The 17,551-nt window shown below is 38.9% G+C and overlaps 3 protein-coding genes across 3 annotated transcripts; 1 reads left to right on the top strand and 2 right to left on the bottom strand.

Annotated features, from left to right (window-relative positions):
• The first annotated feature begins 4,751 nt into the window (after nucleotides 1-4,751).
• LOC115670794 (uncharacterized) lies at nucleotides 4,752-5,282 on the top strand. Its single transcript, XM_030592156.1, has one exon. The coding sequence runs from the start codon at nucleotides 4,752-4,754 to the stop codon at nucleotides 5,280-5,282; it is 531 nt and encodes a 176-aa protein (XP_030448016.1).
• Nucleotides 5,283-11,237: 5,955 nt separating this feature from the next.
• LOC130137587 (uncharacterized) lies at nucleotides 11,238-12,600 on the bottom strand. The gene has a single exon (XM_056309209.1). It carries the CDS (start codon nucleotides 12,577-12,579, stop codon nucleotides 11,392-11,394), a length of 1,188 nt encoding a protein of 395 aa, XP_056165184.1. The 5' UTR covers nucleotides 12,580-12,600; the 3' UTR covers nucleotides 11,238-11,391.
• Nucleotides 12,601-15,038: 2,438 nt separating this feature from the next.
• LOC130137584 (uncharacterized) lies at nucleotides 15,039-17,029 on the bottom strand. The gene has a single exon (XM_056309206.1). It carries the CDS (start codon nucleotides 16,916-16,918, stop codon nucleotides 15,179-15,181), a length of 1,740 nt encoding a protein of 579 aa, XP_056165181.1. The 5' UTR covers nucleotides 16,919-17,029; the 3' UTR covers nucleotides 15,039-15,178.
• Between the last annotated feature and the right edge of the window lie 522 nt (nucleotides 17,030-17,551).

The raw sequence follows: 17,551 nt of genomic DNA, 5'->3' as shown, positions 1-17,551 counted from the left end.
CTATTCCGGCTTCGGTTCTTAGGAATTAACCTCGGTGTTTTGATCGGTGAATGAGATCAATCGTCGAACCCAACACAAGTTTCTCGTTTACTCCGCAGCAACTCCAGGAGCAATTTCACTCAAGCGGTATCTTGAGCCGAGACCTCGCTTTGCAAACCTTCTTATCAAGGGTTGGTGACAGGACAAGTGTTCCTTTCTTTCTTTTTTTAATAAGTCTGGACAAATGTTATTTATTCGTTCATTAGATGATATTTTGGTTCATTGCAAATGTTATTTTCCCTTTTCTTGGCCAAATTATTCAAGTAGGTTATCCATTGATTTTGTTAGCTTGAATTTTCCTAAATAAAACAAGTGAGTTGTGGGCATGGAAATTTATAATTTCTAGTTTCTCGATAGTACCAAGTTTAAACTTCCATCATACTTAAAATTTAAAAATGACTTTAGGCGTTTGGCCGAAAAATTGTTTCTTTAGGTGTAGGATTAGCGATTAATCAATTTCGGTGTATAAGAGTAGAACACAATTGTAAGCTGTTCGCTCGTTTTATGACGAGGAATATCCTTCACCGAAACTTCGATGTTTTTCGATTTTTATTAAAGTAGGTTCTGTGGCTTGACTTCTAGGAATATCGTGGTGAAAAACAGAGTGTAGCGCAGGGTTATATGGAAGCGGGTAGAAATTGAGTGGATTGAAAATGGATCTGAGATCAACAAAGTTTCTAACTACGTTACAATACTCCTATGAAAGCTGTAAAGGACTTAAAGGTTAATTAAAACTACAGGAAGCTGTAAACGCAGGAAGTAAAAGTGCAGAGGAAACTAAAGTGCAGAGAAGCTTGAGGGTTTTTGTATTGTTCTTGATGATCCCTCCCTCTTTGCTTCCTCTAAGTATTTGTATCTCCCCCTATCTTGCAACTGCTCGTCGGTTACTTCTTTGTTTTCAAACTTTGAATCTTGGCGCTTTCAATAACTGCCTTTTCTATCCACATTTTCCAATTTCACTGTCCACCAAAACTTGATCTCAATCGCTGGGATGACTTCCAATTTGGATAAATAATCTCCCATGATCTGCTCGTGCTCACTATCTCCGCTTTTTGCTCATAACTTCCTGTTGTCACGATTCACGTGGCTGGGTTGTGCTCTTGTCGATTTTCGGTAGTTTCAGCATTTCCCGAAATGTAAACTTTTCATGTTTCGGTAGAATTACTGATTCTCTCCAATCACCGAATTCGGGACATGGTGCCATTCACATGGTATCAGAGCATTTCCGAATTTTATCCAAACGTACTTAGGCAGACGACTGAGCTCCATTGTCCGTCGGATTTTTACATTAAACCGACTTGACATCTATGCCGATTTTGGTGTAAACATAAGCCTTAACACTTTAGTTTAGGATGGAAAAAAAAAGTAAACCTCAAGAGTTCCTCTCTGTTTTCTCTTTTAGATTTAGAAGAACATAACATAAAATTGATAAAATCACAGGTTGCCCCACAAAAATCGATGCACGTGAACATAGAGAAAATAACACATAGATAGAGTGGTAAGTAAAACAAGAAAATAATTCGATTCATAATGAGTGGAGAGATACCGATGAACATCAAATCATAAGCTACATCTACCAACAGCCAATATATCTATACCTAGTTTTGTATTTTATGCCTACGGTCGTAGTGCTTTCGGCATCTTCATGAGTGAAGAAGCACCGATTGCAATCATGCTTGAAGCAACGATACTTGCACTCTTTATGGTGCCTTCCTAGATGTTGGATCATCTTGTGATGATCGTCGAATTGAGCCTTGCATATATTGCACCACCTGTCCATATCCTAAAATATTCCACCATGGACGGAAACATCATTTTGATCAACACCAGCATCTTTTTCAGTAACATTGGCCATTTGGAGATTCTAGCTTTTTTGGTGAAATAGTTGAGTGGTTGAAAAGAGTATAGTGTTTGAGAAACAGAGCTCTGTAGAAAATACAAAAAAGCAAGTCCCGAATTTATAGCACTTGGTGTACCTCTTATGCATGCAAAGTGTTCTAGAAGCATCTCCAAATGTGTGTTCTGACTACCACGTGTCTAGACCCGCAATAAGCATGAAGAACAAACACACATTTTGCATTGTATCCGTGCTATTTGTAATTGCCAAAAATTAAAATAGAAATTACCCAATTTCCTCTCACCGAGGAACATATTATTCTCTTCGGACTAGAGAAAGTCTGTCGTTTATGTATGATCTGTGAAGTAAAAAGGAGAATATTGTTAAACATGGTGAGGGGCGATCCACTGCAAGATGTATGATATTCATGCATTGTGCGTTGTAAAATGTCTGAGCAGTAAAATAGGAAAAATAAACTAATTATCTGTACTGGGCACAATCACAAAAATAACTGGTAAAACCTATTTTTATTCGGGCGATTCCATTATAAACTTTCTTCGATGGCAATGTGATACATAAACAACAATTCGAAACCACTATGTGAGACCAAAAAAGAATTTCGAGAGAATAATTGATCACACTTTTTTGACTCTTTTTTGGTAGCTATTGATGCATTTTTTTTTTTTACAATTGCTCTATAAAATAGAAATTACCACAAGTACAAGTACCCGTATTGGTATTACATATGCTGGTTCCAGATTCCACAAATTAGGAACAGACCTACTCTGGAATCGATCACCCCTGGGTGAAAACAATGGCTGTTCGATTCATAACTGTTCATAAAAAGATCTCGAACTTGGTTCTTAACTTGAGATTGTATTGACAATATTGCTGCAAATAAATAATTCATAAAAATAAGTTATAAAAGCTAGAATTTCCCCAATAGCTTATTTTTTTCCCTTCATTTGATCTCTTTTTGAGTGCGATCCTCATCTTGTCCTCACATCCATCAGAATGTGTTCATCTGTAATGTAACAGTGTTATTTGTTGACATTCATATATTTGACTATTGGGTATTTCATGTTTCGACCTCATATTCAATTTGAATGTTGAATTATTGTTTTTTCCTAAGGTAATTAGAAATATCATTCTACACTTTTCTCATGTCTTGAATTTGTTTATAGAATCTCAATTATTATTATTACCAATAATATGATGTCATTCCTTTGCAACAAAAAGAATCCTTTTTTCCTTTTTCCTTTCCTGTTCATTTCTAGTCTTTTGTAGCTGTATACAAAAATTTCTCCTTAATTTCTTTTCATTTTTGATTAATTATAATATTAATTTTAGATCTGATATGATAGTTATTTGGACCAAATTTTCATTTTAAAGAGGACGAGTCGAATTAAATATGATATATTAGGTAACTAATGCTGCAACATAGTTTTAAATCTTGATCCTCAATTTTTCTTTTTCCACTAATTTCATATATGATTAGCACGCGAGACGTGTAAGCTCAACCTCTCAAAGTCAAATATTTGTCTTCTTTTAAAATTTTATGTGGAAGGCGACTCGGTGATAAATAATAAGGAGAATTATCCAATCAGTCCTACACTTATTGTAAGGATGCCAATTTAGTCAATAACGTTCCAATATTACTAATTTAGTCCTAAACCTTTAAGTGAAATTCTAATCTTGTCCTTTTGGCCAATTTTTATCAAAAATTGCTGATGTGATGGTCAATTTTCCGGTCAATTTTAGTTTCAAACCTTTTGAAAATTTGCCAATTTAGTTATAAACTTTTTGACTATTTGTTAATATAGTTATTTCTGCCAATTTTAGCCGGAAATCACTGATGTGATAGTCTAATTAGCGCCGGTCGTCTCACGTGACATGGTCAGCACTGACGTGGACGGTTTTTGCAATTATTTTACATTGGATATGGGTTTTAGAAATTTAGGTATAGATTTAAATTTTAAATATACATCTTCCAATAGTTTTTTGTTTGGAGCATATCCTCCAATAGTTAGTTAGCACAATAAGTAAATCACATCAAAAGCTTATCTCTTATTTGATCAGATTTTATCACTCTTACTCGAAAAAGGAAACTACGTCTTCTAATTATGTGTCCACATCTTTTTAAAATATTAGACTCTTCTTTAGGCAAGCGACTATTACTTATTATACTCTTTTGGTTAGTGAAGAGTCTGCAAAAGCCTGCGATGGAGCGTTCATGGAAACATGAGTATTGGACCAGCAGATTGGGCATGGCTTCCGGAAAACATTATGGATGCTATTTTGAAGAAGTTGGGATCGATTGACGAATACTTACGCGTTAGCCAAGTACGAATGTCGTGGTTTTCTTTCGTTAAGGATCATCCCGAGTTGAAGGATTTGTCGCCCAAACAAGCCCTGTTATTAGTGATTCCAGCTATAAATAATCGCCGAGATAGGCGAAATTTGTACAGTGTGATAGATGGCAATACTTATGATGTGCAAATAACTTTGCGCTACAATAGAAGATGTTGTGGCTCTAGCCAAGGATGGTTGGCAACCGTGGGAAGAAAGACGGTTATAAGCCTCACCAATCCGTTCTCGCAACGTCGAATTCATCTTCCTCCGATATTCAATCCTCCCAAGGGAAACATCACTGAAGATAATCCTTGTTGCTTTTATTTATGGGTTTATAAAGTTATTTTGTTTGATGATCCTAATCTGTCTCCAAGGAAATGTGTGGCTGGAGCGATTTACTATGGGCACGATAGATTAGCATTTATTAAATTAGGTGATGAATGTTGGAGTTATGTGGACATGAACCTCACAATGTTCACCGACATCATATTTTCCAATGGATTATTGCATGCGGTCGATAGACATGGAAAGCTCATATCTGTGGATATTAGTATCAGACACATATGTCGGGGAAAAAGAAGTAGAATTCATCGTGCCACGTTGTATGCCGAGGCAGGCAGATATGGCATACGTTGTCAAATCGCGCCGCAGAGACATACTTATGATTCGAAGATTTTTGGTGAAGCAACCTGAGCAGGAGGATCCTTATCTTACGAGAGAAATTATGGTTTTCAAGCTTCAAAGGAATTCAAGCGTGCATTCGGAGTGGATTGAGGTCAAAAGCCTGAACGGAGAGACCTTATTTCTTGGAGATAATCATTCTACATCGCTTTCATCTTCGGAAATTCCCGGGTTGAAGCCAAACTGCATCTATTATACGGATGATTACTTCAACGACGGACACTATCACTACAAACAGGATGGACCTCTGGATCTGGGGCTGTTCAATATGGACAATGGAAGCTTTGAAGCGCATTACGTTAAGGATCCTTCTCAGAAGCAATTCCCTCTTGCAATATTCATTATGCCGAGTTTCTCAGATAATTTTCCTTAGATGGGCTTCATATGTCTATATGTGATTATATACTGTTGCGGGATAAGAACAGCGCTAGTGCCATAACTTTTGTACGGCGCTCACTTGATTGTCATAACTTTTTTTTGGCTCACTCGAATGCCATATCGGTGTAAAAATATTCACTTGAGTGCCTATTCCGGCAATTTCCGCTACGTAACATTTTAACTTAAATTTGTCTTTCAATGCGGCTTTTTATAAACAAATTGAAGTCCAATGTGGAAATTCTTCGTCCAACATGGCACTAGTAACAAAAATGTTTTCATCTCTCTCTCTCTCTCTCTCTCTCTCTCTCTCTCTCTCTCTCTAAATGCTTACTCCACAAAAATGACAGTCTCTCTGTCTCTCTCTATGCTTCATCTTGCCAGAGATGGCAAGGTCGACCTTGCCAGCCTTTGCCTCTGGTCGGTCGTCGGCCATCGCCAATGCCTGACGACCAGCTAGAGGAGAAAGAAGGAAGGAAAAAAAGAAAAATGAAAAAGGAAAATAGTAATAACAAATAAGTAATCTTCACTCGGCTTCGTAATTTAAGTGGACGGCCCTGGCGGTGGGTTGCTAGGCTAGTCTCCCCCGAGGTATAGGCGCCCCGATTACCCGTGCGGGCTCGTCCCCGGGGAATGGTGACGGATCCTCGGTTACCAAAAAAAAAAAGTGAATAAATTTTAAAAAATATTAAAATATTATTAAAAATTATCCACGTCAGTGTTAATTGTTCTATGTGGCATGGCCGGCATCCACGTTAGTGATTTCCGGCCAAAATTGGCTGGATGGACTTAATTGGTTAAAAGTGAAAATGTTTAGAACTCAATTGGCAAAATTGAAAGGTTTATGACTGAATTGGCAAACGTGCAATAGATTTAGGACTTCTTGAATAATTTTCCTTAATTTCAATAGATGAAGAATTTCTTAAAAAGAATTACATGATTTCCTTTTTAAAAAACTCACGGAGAAAAAAACAAAACAAATGGATTGGCACGTTAACATATGGCACCATGTTTGACCTTCAAAATGATACGTGTCTCGTGTGACGTTCTGGGGTCAAATAATATCTTCAAATTAGTATTTATAAATTTTATATCAATTAATAGATATAGCATGAAATCAAATCTTGCGAAGTTCGTGTTTATATTTTTGTATCTAGTTATTAGATGTTGGATGAGATCGAATTACCTTACCAATTGTATATTTTGTATCTATCTGTAGAGTGAGTATATATATGTAGGGTTCGCTAATAACAAAACTTTTGTCTCCTTCATCCTTTCTTTGACAAAGTCGTGGACAACCATGTTGCTAATTTCCAGCTCGAATGCTAAGCCAAAAAAAAAAAATCCAGCTTGAATGTTGGATCATATTTGGAAGAACAGTATTGGAATCACACGAAATTGCACTGCTATAATCAACATGAGCTCGCATGATTATTGATTATGATACTAGCGAAAAAGGAAACTTAGATCAATCGGGAAGATGAGCATTTCAGGGACCGAAGTAATCACCGGCATAGGAATTCGTGATCTCCGACCCGTCAAGACCCATCAATCCCTCACCACCGCCGCCGCCGCCACCACCATCCAACGCGTCGGTCACCCATTGGAACATCTCTCCCCCAGCCGCTTCCCCAAACCCAGAAGCCAATCCTCCAATTGCCATTCCCGTCACACCATCCATCATGCCGTGATTTGCACCATAGTACCCTGGATTCCCATAATTGAACCCTTGGTATTGTGGAACCACTCCGCCACCATTCGGCCTCAGGTATATCTGTTGGTTGTTGATCCCTTGGTTGTTGATCCCTTGAGTGCCAATCAGATGTGGGACGCCGCTGTTGCTATATGCATGGGATCCGTAGGGGAAAGTTGCTCCTTGATTGGCAAATGCCGCAGTTGGCCGGTTTTGGGGGACAGCCATTGCAGGGCCTGGGCTGTTGTTTATAGGACCTGGAGTCGTGAACACAGTTATTCCATTCAGACTCGCTGGGATTGGTTGACTGGTGCCAGTGGCCGCGCTAAAGGGGTAATTGCTTGCTTGGAACCCCTCCGAGAAATTGCCTGACCGACCGACATAAGCAGCGTTGAGCCCGTACTGCGATGAAATGATTGGTGGGGTTGTGTTTAAGGGTACTTGATTAACGGTTATTGCCATTGCATTTGGGCTGACGAGAACTGGTTGATTAGCCACTGAAATGTTACCTGGGTGAAAGTAATGGAAATTCTCCTGCACCCCGCATGGCGGATTCGCTGGTTGAGTAATATAAGTCTTTTGGTCTTCTGTTTCTCTTTTTAGCCTTCCCATCTCCCTCCTGTGTGTATTTATATGTTTGTGTGTGTGGAACGCACTAATGTGGAGCTAGATAAATGATGCCTTTATATGTCGTACATTGAAGGCGCGTAGCGTAGGGCTTCAAGACATCGAAGATAAGCTCATCTTTAACCTTGAGTTAGGAGAAAGATTCCTTATCATATGCTGTTTTGGATTTTCCCTAGAAGTGTGAAACCATAAAGTAATATACATGTAACTTGTCGGTAAGATCAAGGCTTGAATAATTGGGGTTGACGTCCGCGTTTCCCATTATGGTGGTGACCTTGAAAACCGATGTTTCGGCTTAGTTCTCTTAACTCAATGCCAGTCATCGTTATCAACTTACTGTAATGAATTCGTCCATTCTCTGAATGAGTGTAATCTCTCTCACTCTCTCAATGTGATAAAGTTGCAGGTCAATTCTTATACTTAAACAGCACCATCAAATCAATGTACAACTACTTGGTATTTTTGGTGGAAATCGAAAGGATGGCCATATCTATTTTGGCAGGGGTGAAAAATATTCACCTTTCTTGTTCAGTCCGTTTAGATGTCACGATGAGAGTGTATCTGTTTGTCCTGGTATTGACAAACTCAAGCAAGTGAAAATGAGGCAGGGATTATACTATTATGATCTTTTTCGTTGTTTTGCATCAGTCACTATGCGGCAAGTCCTTTTACTGGACTTGAAGTTGCCAAGAAATTTCCGGCCTCGACTCATTCCTAGGTATATTTCACCCGCCATTCTTGTTTTTTGTTTGGGTTCGAATGTTGATACAATTGGTGTAAAACATGGTGTGAATACGTGATGAGCAATTCAAGTTGATTGAAACAACTAATTCTTCAAACAAAGCTCGTCAGTTTGGGTCTGGGGGACTGTTTTCCCCGGCTTGTGGCTTCCGGCTTAGGTGCCTGTCAAAAGTTAGTTTCTCGACAATACGTTTAAACTTTCATCATAATTAAAAATTACTTTAGATATTTGAGCAAAAAATTGTTTCTTTAGGTGGAGAATTAGTGAATAATCAATTTCGGTGCATGAGAGTGGAACACAATTGTAAGCCTTAACACTTCAGTTTAGGAAGAAAAAGAAAAAGTAAACCTTAAGGATTTACTCTCCATTAAACCTTGAGGGTTTCTCTCTGTTTTCTCTTTTAGATTTAAAAGAACATAACAACTAACATTTACAAATACTAGAATAAAAATCGATAAAATCATAGGTTGCACCACAAAAGTCAATGCACGTGAACAAAGAGAAAATAACATATAGATGGAGTAAATAACACACGATGGGAGTAGCAAATAAAACGAGAAAATAATTTGATTCATAATGTGTGGAGAGATACTCATGAATATGAAATCATAACCTACATCTACCTACAACCAACATATCTATACATTGTTCTGTATTTTATGCCTACGGTCGTAGTGCTTTCGGGCATCCTCACGAGTGAAGAAGCACCGATTACAATTGTGCTTGAAGCAACGATATTTACAGTCTCCAAAGTGGCTTCCATGACGTTGGATCATCTTGTGATGATCCTTGAATTGAGCCTTGCATATAGTGCACCACCCGTCCATATCGTAAAATCCTCCATGGATGGAAACATCATTTTGGTCAACACCAACATCATTTTCAGTAGCATCGGCCATTTGGAGGTCCTAGCTTTTTTGGTGAAATAGTTGAGGAGTCGAAAAGAGTCTAGTAGCTGAGAAACAGAGCTCGGTAGAAATTACAGAAAGCGAGTCCCGAATTTATAGCACTTGGTGTACCTCTTATGCATGCAAGAGTGTTGAATTAACTAACTAAAAGCATCTCCAAATGTGTGATCTGACTACCATGTGCCTACTCCCGCAATAAGCATGATGAAGAACACACATTTTGCATTGTATCCGTGCTTGTTATGATTGCCAAAAATTAAAATAGAACTTACCCATTTTCCTCTCACGGAGGAACATATTATTCTCATGTGACTCGAGAAAGTCAAGTCATTTATGTATGATCTGTGAAGTAAAAAGGAGAATATTGTTGAACATGGTGAGGGGCGACCCACTGCAAGATGTATGATCTACATGCATTGTGCGTTGTAAAATGTCTGAAAAGTATTAAAGGAAAAACAAAACTAATTATTTGTAATGGGCAGGGGGCACAATCACAAAAATAACTGGTCAAACCTTTTTTTATTAAGACGATTCCATTATAAACTTTCTTCCTTGACAACATGATACATAAGCAACAATTAGAAATCGCTATGTGAGTCAAAACAAGAATTTCGAGAGAACAATTTTCTTTGTCGATCAAACTTTTGTTTTACTCTTTTTTGGTAGCTATTGATGTATTCGTTTTACATTTGCTCTAAAAATAGAAATTACCCCAAGTACAAGTATCCTTTTGGTTTACATACCGCAATCCGAGCTTATGTTTTTCTTTTCCGAGACTTCTCATATTTTCCTTTATAACTACTATTTTTGCGCTTCTCTAACGTGTGAAAGCTTCAGCTAAATAGAAATATCTAATATGAGGGTGACAATTGGGGTGAGCATCGGTCCGGTTCCAACCCGAGAACCTGACGGTTCAAGGCGATTCCTAAGCCTTTATTTGAAACAAGATCTATTTCATACTCTTATTTGAGAAAATGAAGAAACTTTTGTCCCTTATTTGGAATTTTCCCTAAACCTTTTGATTATTTGCCAATTTAGTCCTAAATCTTTTGATGATTTGTTAAAATAGTCATTCCGGTCAATTTTAACCAAAAATTGCCAATGCAATAGTCCAGTCAGCACTGTTCATCCTACATGGCATGGCAGGCACTGTCGTGGACGATTTTTACAAATTTTTTTTTATAGTTTCTAAAATTTTTCTTATTTATTCCTTTTTCTTTTGTTTTAATTCTTCTCTTTCGGAATCCAATGAAAGAAAAAGGAAACGAAAAGAAAAGAAAAGAAAAAGCAGAACAAAGGAAAAATTCAGAAATATTTTTTAGAAAATAGCAAAACTCGTTTATGTCAGTAGCAGTCATGCTACGTAGGACGACCGGCGTCCATGTCAACGATTTCCAACCAAAAATTGCCTGAAAGAATATATTGGCAAATTGTCAAAATGTTTAGAACTAAATTGGTAAAAATTGAAAAGTTTAGGACTGAATTGAACGCCATACAATAAGTTTAGAGATTTTTGTACAATTTTCCCTTAATTTAGAAGCCGATATTATGTGATATTTTAAGAAGAGATATGAAGATAACATGTGAAATTTGATAAATCATATTTTATGTTATCGAACCAAGCACCAATTAGTCAAGAGGCTAAGGGCTACTGCCAAGTGCCAACCCTTCTTAGTACTTAACTGTGAAACGAGGTTGTGTTTTTAAGATCACGAGAATGAATTGCAAGGTGATTTTTTAAGACAATGAATATGCAAAAGGAACCTTTTTACGTTTGATATGGGTTTTAGAAATTTAGGTATAGATTTAAATTTTAGATATGCGTCCTCCAATAGTTAGTTAGCACAATTAATAAACCGCATCAAAAGCTTATCTCTTATTTGATCTAATTTTACCACTCTATTTAGATGATTACTCGGTAGCTTTGTTAATTACTTAACCTGTAATGCTGAGGCAGATGTTGACAGAGTTGTGGACAACCGTCTTGCCAATTTCCAGCACGAATGTTGGATTACATTTGGAAGAACAGTATTGGATTCACTCGAAATTGCACTGCTATAATCGACATGAGAAAACATTCTTATGATACAAGCCAAAAAGAAACTTCGATCCATCGGCAAAGATGAGCATCTCAGAACTAGAAGTATTCACCGAAATCGGAATTCAGGATCTCTGACCCTTCAAGACCCATCGATCCCTCACCATCATCATCACCACCCCGCATGCCGGTCACCCCTGGGAACAGCTCTTCCCCAAACGCTCCCCCAAACCCAGAAGCCAATCCTGTAATTGCCATCTCCTTCATCCCACCCATCATGCCGTTATGCGCTCCATAGAACACTGGATTCCCATAACCGAGCCCCTGGTTTTGTGGAACCACTGCGGCCATTGGAGCTCCCCCACCATTCGGCCTCAGGTATATCATTTGGTTGTTGATCCCTTGAGCGGCGTTCAGATACAGGACGCCGTTGTTGCTATATGCCAAGCTTGGCCGGCTTTGGGGGACAACCATTGCAGGGTTTGTGCCGTTGTTTAAGGGACCCCGAGTGGTGAATCCGGTTGTTCCGTCCGGACTCATTAGGATTGGTTCAATGGTGCTTGGGGCAGTGGTTGGGCTAAAAAAGTAACGGCTTGCTTGGAACCCACGTGAATAATTGCCTGACTGACCAAGATAAGCAGCCCTTTGCCCGTATTGCGACGTAATGATTGGTGGGGTTGTGGTGTTTAAAGGGACTCGATTAGCGGTCATTGTCATTGCATTTTGGCTGACGAGAACTGGTTGATTGGCCATCGATGTTTTACCCGGATGAAAGTCGTGGAAATTTTCCCGAACCCCACATGGCGGATTCGCTGATTGAGTATCGAAAGTCGTGGCATTTACCAGAGGTGCTGGTTTGACGTTTGCAAGACTACGGGATCTGCAAGAAGCTTGGAAGTTTGGTCCAGTTTGAGGTTTGGCACAACGTAGGTGCACGTCGTAATGGCATTGCTGGCAGCAGTAGAGCCACTGGTTGGTACCTGGTTGTGCACAGAGGTCGCACCTGAAGCCTTCTTCTCCTTCATAAGGGGTTTTGAATTTTAAAGTAAGCAAATGAGGATGTGAATCGTGTGTAGTAGATGAGGGCAATTCGAAGCATCTTTTGTGGAGAAAGAAATGGCACGGCATGCATGCGAAGTAGTCCTCCCCTGGGAGAATGTTAATTCTGCAGCCGGAGCAAAATGTTTGAATGGTGTTGTGAATTTTGGTGAGTACTACTGGATGATGATGCGAATCGTGCTTGAATACTTTCTTTTGGTCTTCTGCTTCTTTATTTAGCTTGCCCATCTCCCTCCTGTGTGTTTTTGAGTGTGTGTGAAACAGACTAAATGTGGAAGGAGATAAATGATGCCTTTATATTTCATACATTGAAGGTGCGTCGGCTTCAAGACATCGATCGAGGGACTCATGGAGGTTGAGGAGATGGATATTAGTACATACCGAAGTTTTGTGATGATATGCTTTTGTGGTTATTTCCTAGAAGTTGTGAAACATAAAGTAATATGCAACATGTAACTTCTTGGTAAGATGGAGGCTTGAATTATGTATGATTGGGATTAAGTCCATGTTTCACACTATGGTGGTGACATTGAAAGCAATGTTTTGGCTTAGTTCTCTTAACTGAATGTAAGTAATCGTTATCAACTTATCATAATGAATTCCTCTCTCTCTCTCTCTCTCTCTCTCTCTCTCAATATGATAGAGTTGCAGGTCAATTCTTTTTCCAAACAGCATCTCGTTGGACTGATTTACCGAGGACAGATCACACAAATGTACACTTGCTCAGTACTTTAGTGATAATCGATAGCAAGACATCTATTTTGTGAATTTTTTTTACCTATTTTATTCAAGCTGTTGTAATGTCATGATGAGAGTCTACTTATTTGTCGTTTCATTGAGAAACTCAAGCAAGTTAAAATAAAGCTAATTATTATTTTATTAATATTCTTTTTTGTTTTTTTGCATTAGTCCCTATGCAGCAAGATCCTTTCACTGGACTTGAAGTTGCCAAGAAATTTCAGGCCTGACTCATTCCTAGGTAAAATTTCATCCGCCATTCGTTTTTTTTGGTTAGGATGTTGATACAATTGGTGTAAAACATGGGTGTGATGAGCAATTCAAGTTGATTGAGACAACTAATTCTTCAAACAAAGCTCCTAACTTTGTGTTTGGGGACTGTTTTCCCCAGGTTGTTTTTGGCTTAGGTGCAAGCCAACAGTTAAGTTTTAACTAATGGCTTATGGCTTAAGAGTCACGTAGGAAAAGCAGCTGAAAAATGTACATGAGAGAAAGAAAAGCTAAAGAAAAATCTAAAAATTAGGGACTCAGTTGGAGAAAAGTTCCATTAAAATACTTGTTTAAAAGAAGTTCAGGTTTAGGACTATTGGAAACATGTGACTATCTTAGAGATATAAAATGGAAATTAGACCTACCTAAGGTAGCTGAAATGATGGTATGAAGTACGGAGATGGATCTCTTATATTTCCATGAAGGCCCCCTCCATGTCGATTGTGATTTTGCAGTAAGTTGTCACAGTTTAAGTTATAAGGTGAGATATCCTATTGAACTTTGTTATAAGAAGAGCAAAAAGTGCAGAGATTCAGAACTCACAGCTTAATCTAATCTCATAGGTGTTTTGCCATTCAGATTTCAACTTAAAAAATTGGATTGGTTCATATGCATTTGATATCAACTGCAGCAAAGGCTCTGCATGTGATAAACTACTAGGCCACTCTACTTCCTTAACTTAATTTTAATTATTTGTGCATGCACGTCATATATATTTATATTTATCGATATAGTATGAGATAGAATTGTGCAAAGTTACTCCCTATATGTTCCTTTTAATCTGTTTCAGATACATGGTTTATAGATGATTTTCATGAAAATTAGTTTAGGTTAAATGTAGCACGCGTGTACCAGTTTGGAATTGTTGTGACACGAAAATCAGTTCGGAGTAATTGTGGCACAGGTATACCAGTTTGAGATTTTTTTTTGTGGTATTAGCCCAATGTTTTATAGATATAATACATAAGATTATTACAATGTTTTATGAAGCCTATAAATTTCACAGACCCACATTCTTTTCTTAATTTTCACAAATCGAACTATCTATCGGATTAAGAACGTAAGTTGGACATATGAATTCGATTAACCTAATTATGAATCAAGTTTGAGTTGATTTATTTAAATCTATCAATGTTGGTTTCTCTCTATCTTTAATTAAATTAACTGACTTGAGAATAAATGAACTTAACTTGATCTTAATTAAATCTACAAAAGTTTTATTCTCTATGCTTGTATTACAAGTATTATCTTACTGAATTAGTGTCTATATATTTTATATCTATTTATAGATGTAGCATGAGCTGAAATCTTGCGAAGTTCGTATCTGCGTTTTGTATCTACTTATTAGATGTTAGACGAGATCGAATTACCTTACCAATTATGTATCTTATATCTATCTATAGATTTAGTATATATTCATAGATTTCATTAAACCATAACTTTCGTCTCCTTCATCCTTTCTTCGACACAATTCTTCCATAAGTTAGTGGGTCTCATATTCATTTTCTATTGTGTTGAATTGCACTTTGCTATTGTTTCCATGTTCTTCTGTTCTCTTTGCTTGAATGTCATCCTTAGTTGTTATGTTATTTCTAAATCTCCCTCTTACCTCAGTAGCTTTGTTGATTACTTAACTTGTAATCCTGGGGCACATGTTGACAAAGTTGTGGACAACCATGTTGCCCAATTCCAGCGCGAATGTTGGATTAAATTTGGAAGAACAGTATTGAAATTACTCGAAATTGCACTGCTATAATCAACATTAAACACATGACGATGCTAGCAAAAAAGGAAACTTGAGTCAATCGGCAATTCAGAACTAGAAGTAATCACCGACGTAGGAATTCAGGATCTCTGACCCATCAAGACCCATCGATCCCTCATCACCACGACCACCACCACCACCCCACATGCCGGTCACCCCACTCATCATGCCCTGGTTTGCACCATAGTATACTGGATTCCCATAGCCGAGCCCTTGGTTTTGTGGAACCATTGGGGCCATTGAAGCTCCGCCACCATTCGGCCTCAGGTATATCGGTTGGTTGTTGATCCCTTGAGTGCCGTTCAGATACATGAGACCGTTGTTGCCGTACGCTTGTGATCCGTTGGGGAAAGTTGTTCCTTGATTGGCAAATGCTGTGCTTGGCCGGTTTTGGGGGACACCAACTGCAGGGTTTGTGCTATTGTTAGTGGTGAACATGGTTGTTCCATTCGGACTCATTGGGATTGCTTGAATGGTGCTTGAGGCAGTGACTGGGCTAAAGGGGTAAGCGCTTGCTTGGAACCCATTTGAGAAATTGCCTCCCTGACCGACAGTGTTCGGGCTGTACTGTGCCGCAACAACTGGTGGGGTTGTGGTGTGTAACGGGACTTGATTAGTGGTTTCTGTCATTGCATTTGGGCTGACGAGAACTGCATTTGGCCCGACGTGTATTGGTAGATTATTTCTTCCTTGAGCACTGCCGAAGTAGACAAAGCCATTGCTGCTGTACATTTGTCTTTGACTAGGAAACTTAGTCTCCTGTTGAGCATAAGCTATGTTTGGTTGGTATTGGGTGGCACCACTCGGAGGGTTTGAATTGTTCATGGGACCTCGGGTTGTGCTCATCATCATTATGTTTGGATTGACACAAATTGCTAGATTAGTACTTGAGCCGCTCCCATTGGGTCGGTCAAGTCCATGACAGTTTGCTGGAAATCCGATTGAGGACTTGCTTGACTGGTAAACACAAGCAACATTTGGCCTGTACTGTGTGGGGACCATTGGCAAGGGCGGTGAGGCTGGGTTGTCGAAGGGAGCTTGAGTAGTTGTTATCGCCATGTTTTGACTAGCAAGAGCTTGTTGAATTGTCCCTGAGACATTAACTTGTTGGAAGCCTAGAAAAGTTTCGCATGACTTGCCAGATTGAGTAACAGAAGTGATGTTAATGGCGGCCTTTTGTGTACTAATAGGAAGACTGAGAGCTCTGCTTGAAGCTTCAGAAGCTGGTTTCTCCTGAATGATATGGACTTCCGCTCCCACCTGAGACTTCGAGCAATGAAGGTGCACGTCGTAACCACATTGTTGACAGCAGTAGAGCCACTGGTTGTAACCTGGTTGTCCACAGATGTCGCATTGGAAGCCTTCTTCTCCTTCATAAGGAGATTTAAATTCCAATCTTAGCGGGTGAGGGTGTGATTTATGTGTAGCAGAAAAAGGCTTCATCGCGCACAGGCTGTGGATATCTCCAAGGCAGATATTGCAATTGTAGGAGAAACCGGAACCAGGAGTCCCACATGCCTTGCAATGAAAAGAGGGTGACAGGATAAGAATCAAGTTGTGATTCTTGTCTGAAGGATGATAGATATTTCTCGGCAATTCAGAGCATTCTTTGTGGAGAAAGAAATTGCACGTTGCGCAGGCAAAATAGTCCCCGTCGGGGAGGATGTGAATTCCGCAGCCGGAACAGATTGCTTGGTTTGTTTTTGAGAGTTTGGTGAGTTCTAGGGCATGATCATGGCTGAAATGCATGATCACTTTCTTTTGACCTTCTGCTTCATTACTTAGCTTTCCCATATCTCTCCAACGTTTAGTTTGTCACAGAGTATAAGTGGGAGAAGTTTTGCCTTTATAATCTAAGTGGAAAGATGTTTTGGGCTTCAGAGACAAAAATGAGCTCATTTCTCACCTTATGGAATTCACGAATACAATCTGCAACTTTTCGATTAGAACAAGGAAGGATATTCAGATATTTCTTTGCGGGGATCGGAAGTCCACGTTTCTCGTTGCGATGACGACATTGAAACATATGTTTTGGCTCACTCCTGAACAGCTTGCGAGACATATCTATCAGCCTCTTAAAGAATTGTTAATGTTCTTTAAGGTGAGTTAAACTATAGTTTTACTCACGAAGATGACATTTTTTTGGCAGTAGTTTTTGTCCTCGGGAGGAAATTGGCCCGAAGACGACATTTTTCTTCGGCAGGACTAGATAATTGCATCAGTCCAACTGGAACTGGTTGCTCTAGTGCCATATCGGGTCTGGCAAGGAAGCGGATCGTTCAACTTGAGACTTTTGGGTGAGGCCATAGTGGCTTATTCCACGTTGGTATTGAGTAGCGGAAGTAAAGATAAAACCGAAGCTCCAATTAGTATTTCTCTATCTGCACTCTACATCGATCCACGCAGTCATCCCCTAGCAGTGCCGAA

Source organism: Syzygium oleosum, unplaced genomic scaffold (genome assembly GCF_021117445.2).
Source record: "Syzygium oleosum isolate NSW1041296 unplaced genomic scaffold, Sole_v2.1 Sole_v2.03, whole genome shotgun sequence".
NCBI lineage: Eukaryota > Viridiplantae > Streptophyta > Magnoliopsida > Myrtales > Myrtaceae > Syzygium > Syzygium oleosum.
Note: the sequence above shows the minus strand (reverse complement) of the source record. Positions and strands in the feature narration are given on the sequence as shown.

Bases quoted from the DNA above. Each gene is read 5' to 3' on its own strand.
- LOC130137584 (XM_056309206.1), bottom strand. From the start codon at position 16,918: ATGGGAAAGCTAAGTAATGAAGCAGAAGGTCAAAAGAAAGTGATCATG.
- LOC115670794 (XM_030592156.1), top strand. From the start codon at position 4,752: ATGGAAAGCTCATATCTGTGGATATTAGTATCAGACACATATGTCGGG.
- LOC130137587 (XM_056309209.1), bottom strand. From the start codon at position 12,579: ATGGGCAAGCTAAATAAAGAAGCAGAAGACCAAAAGAAAGTATTCAAG.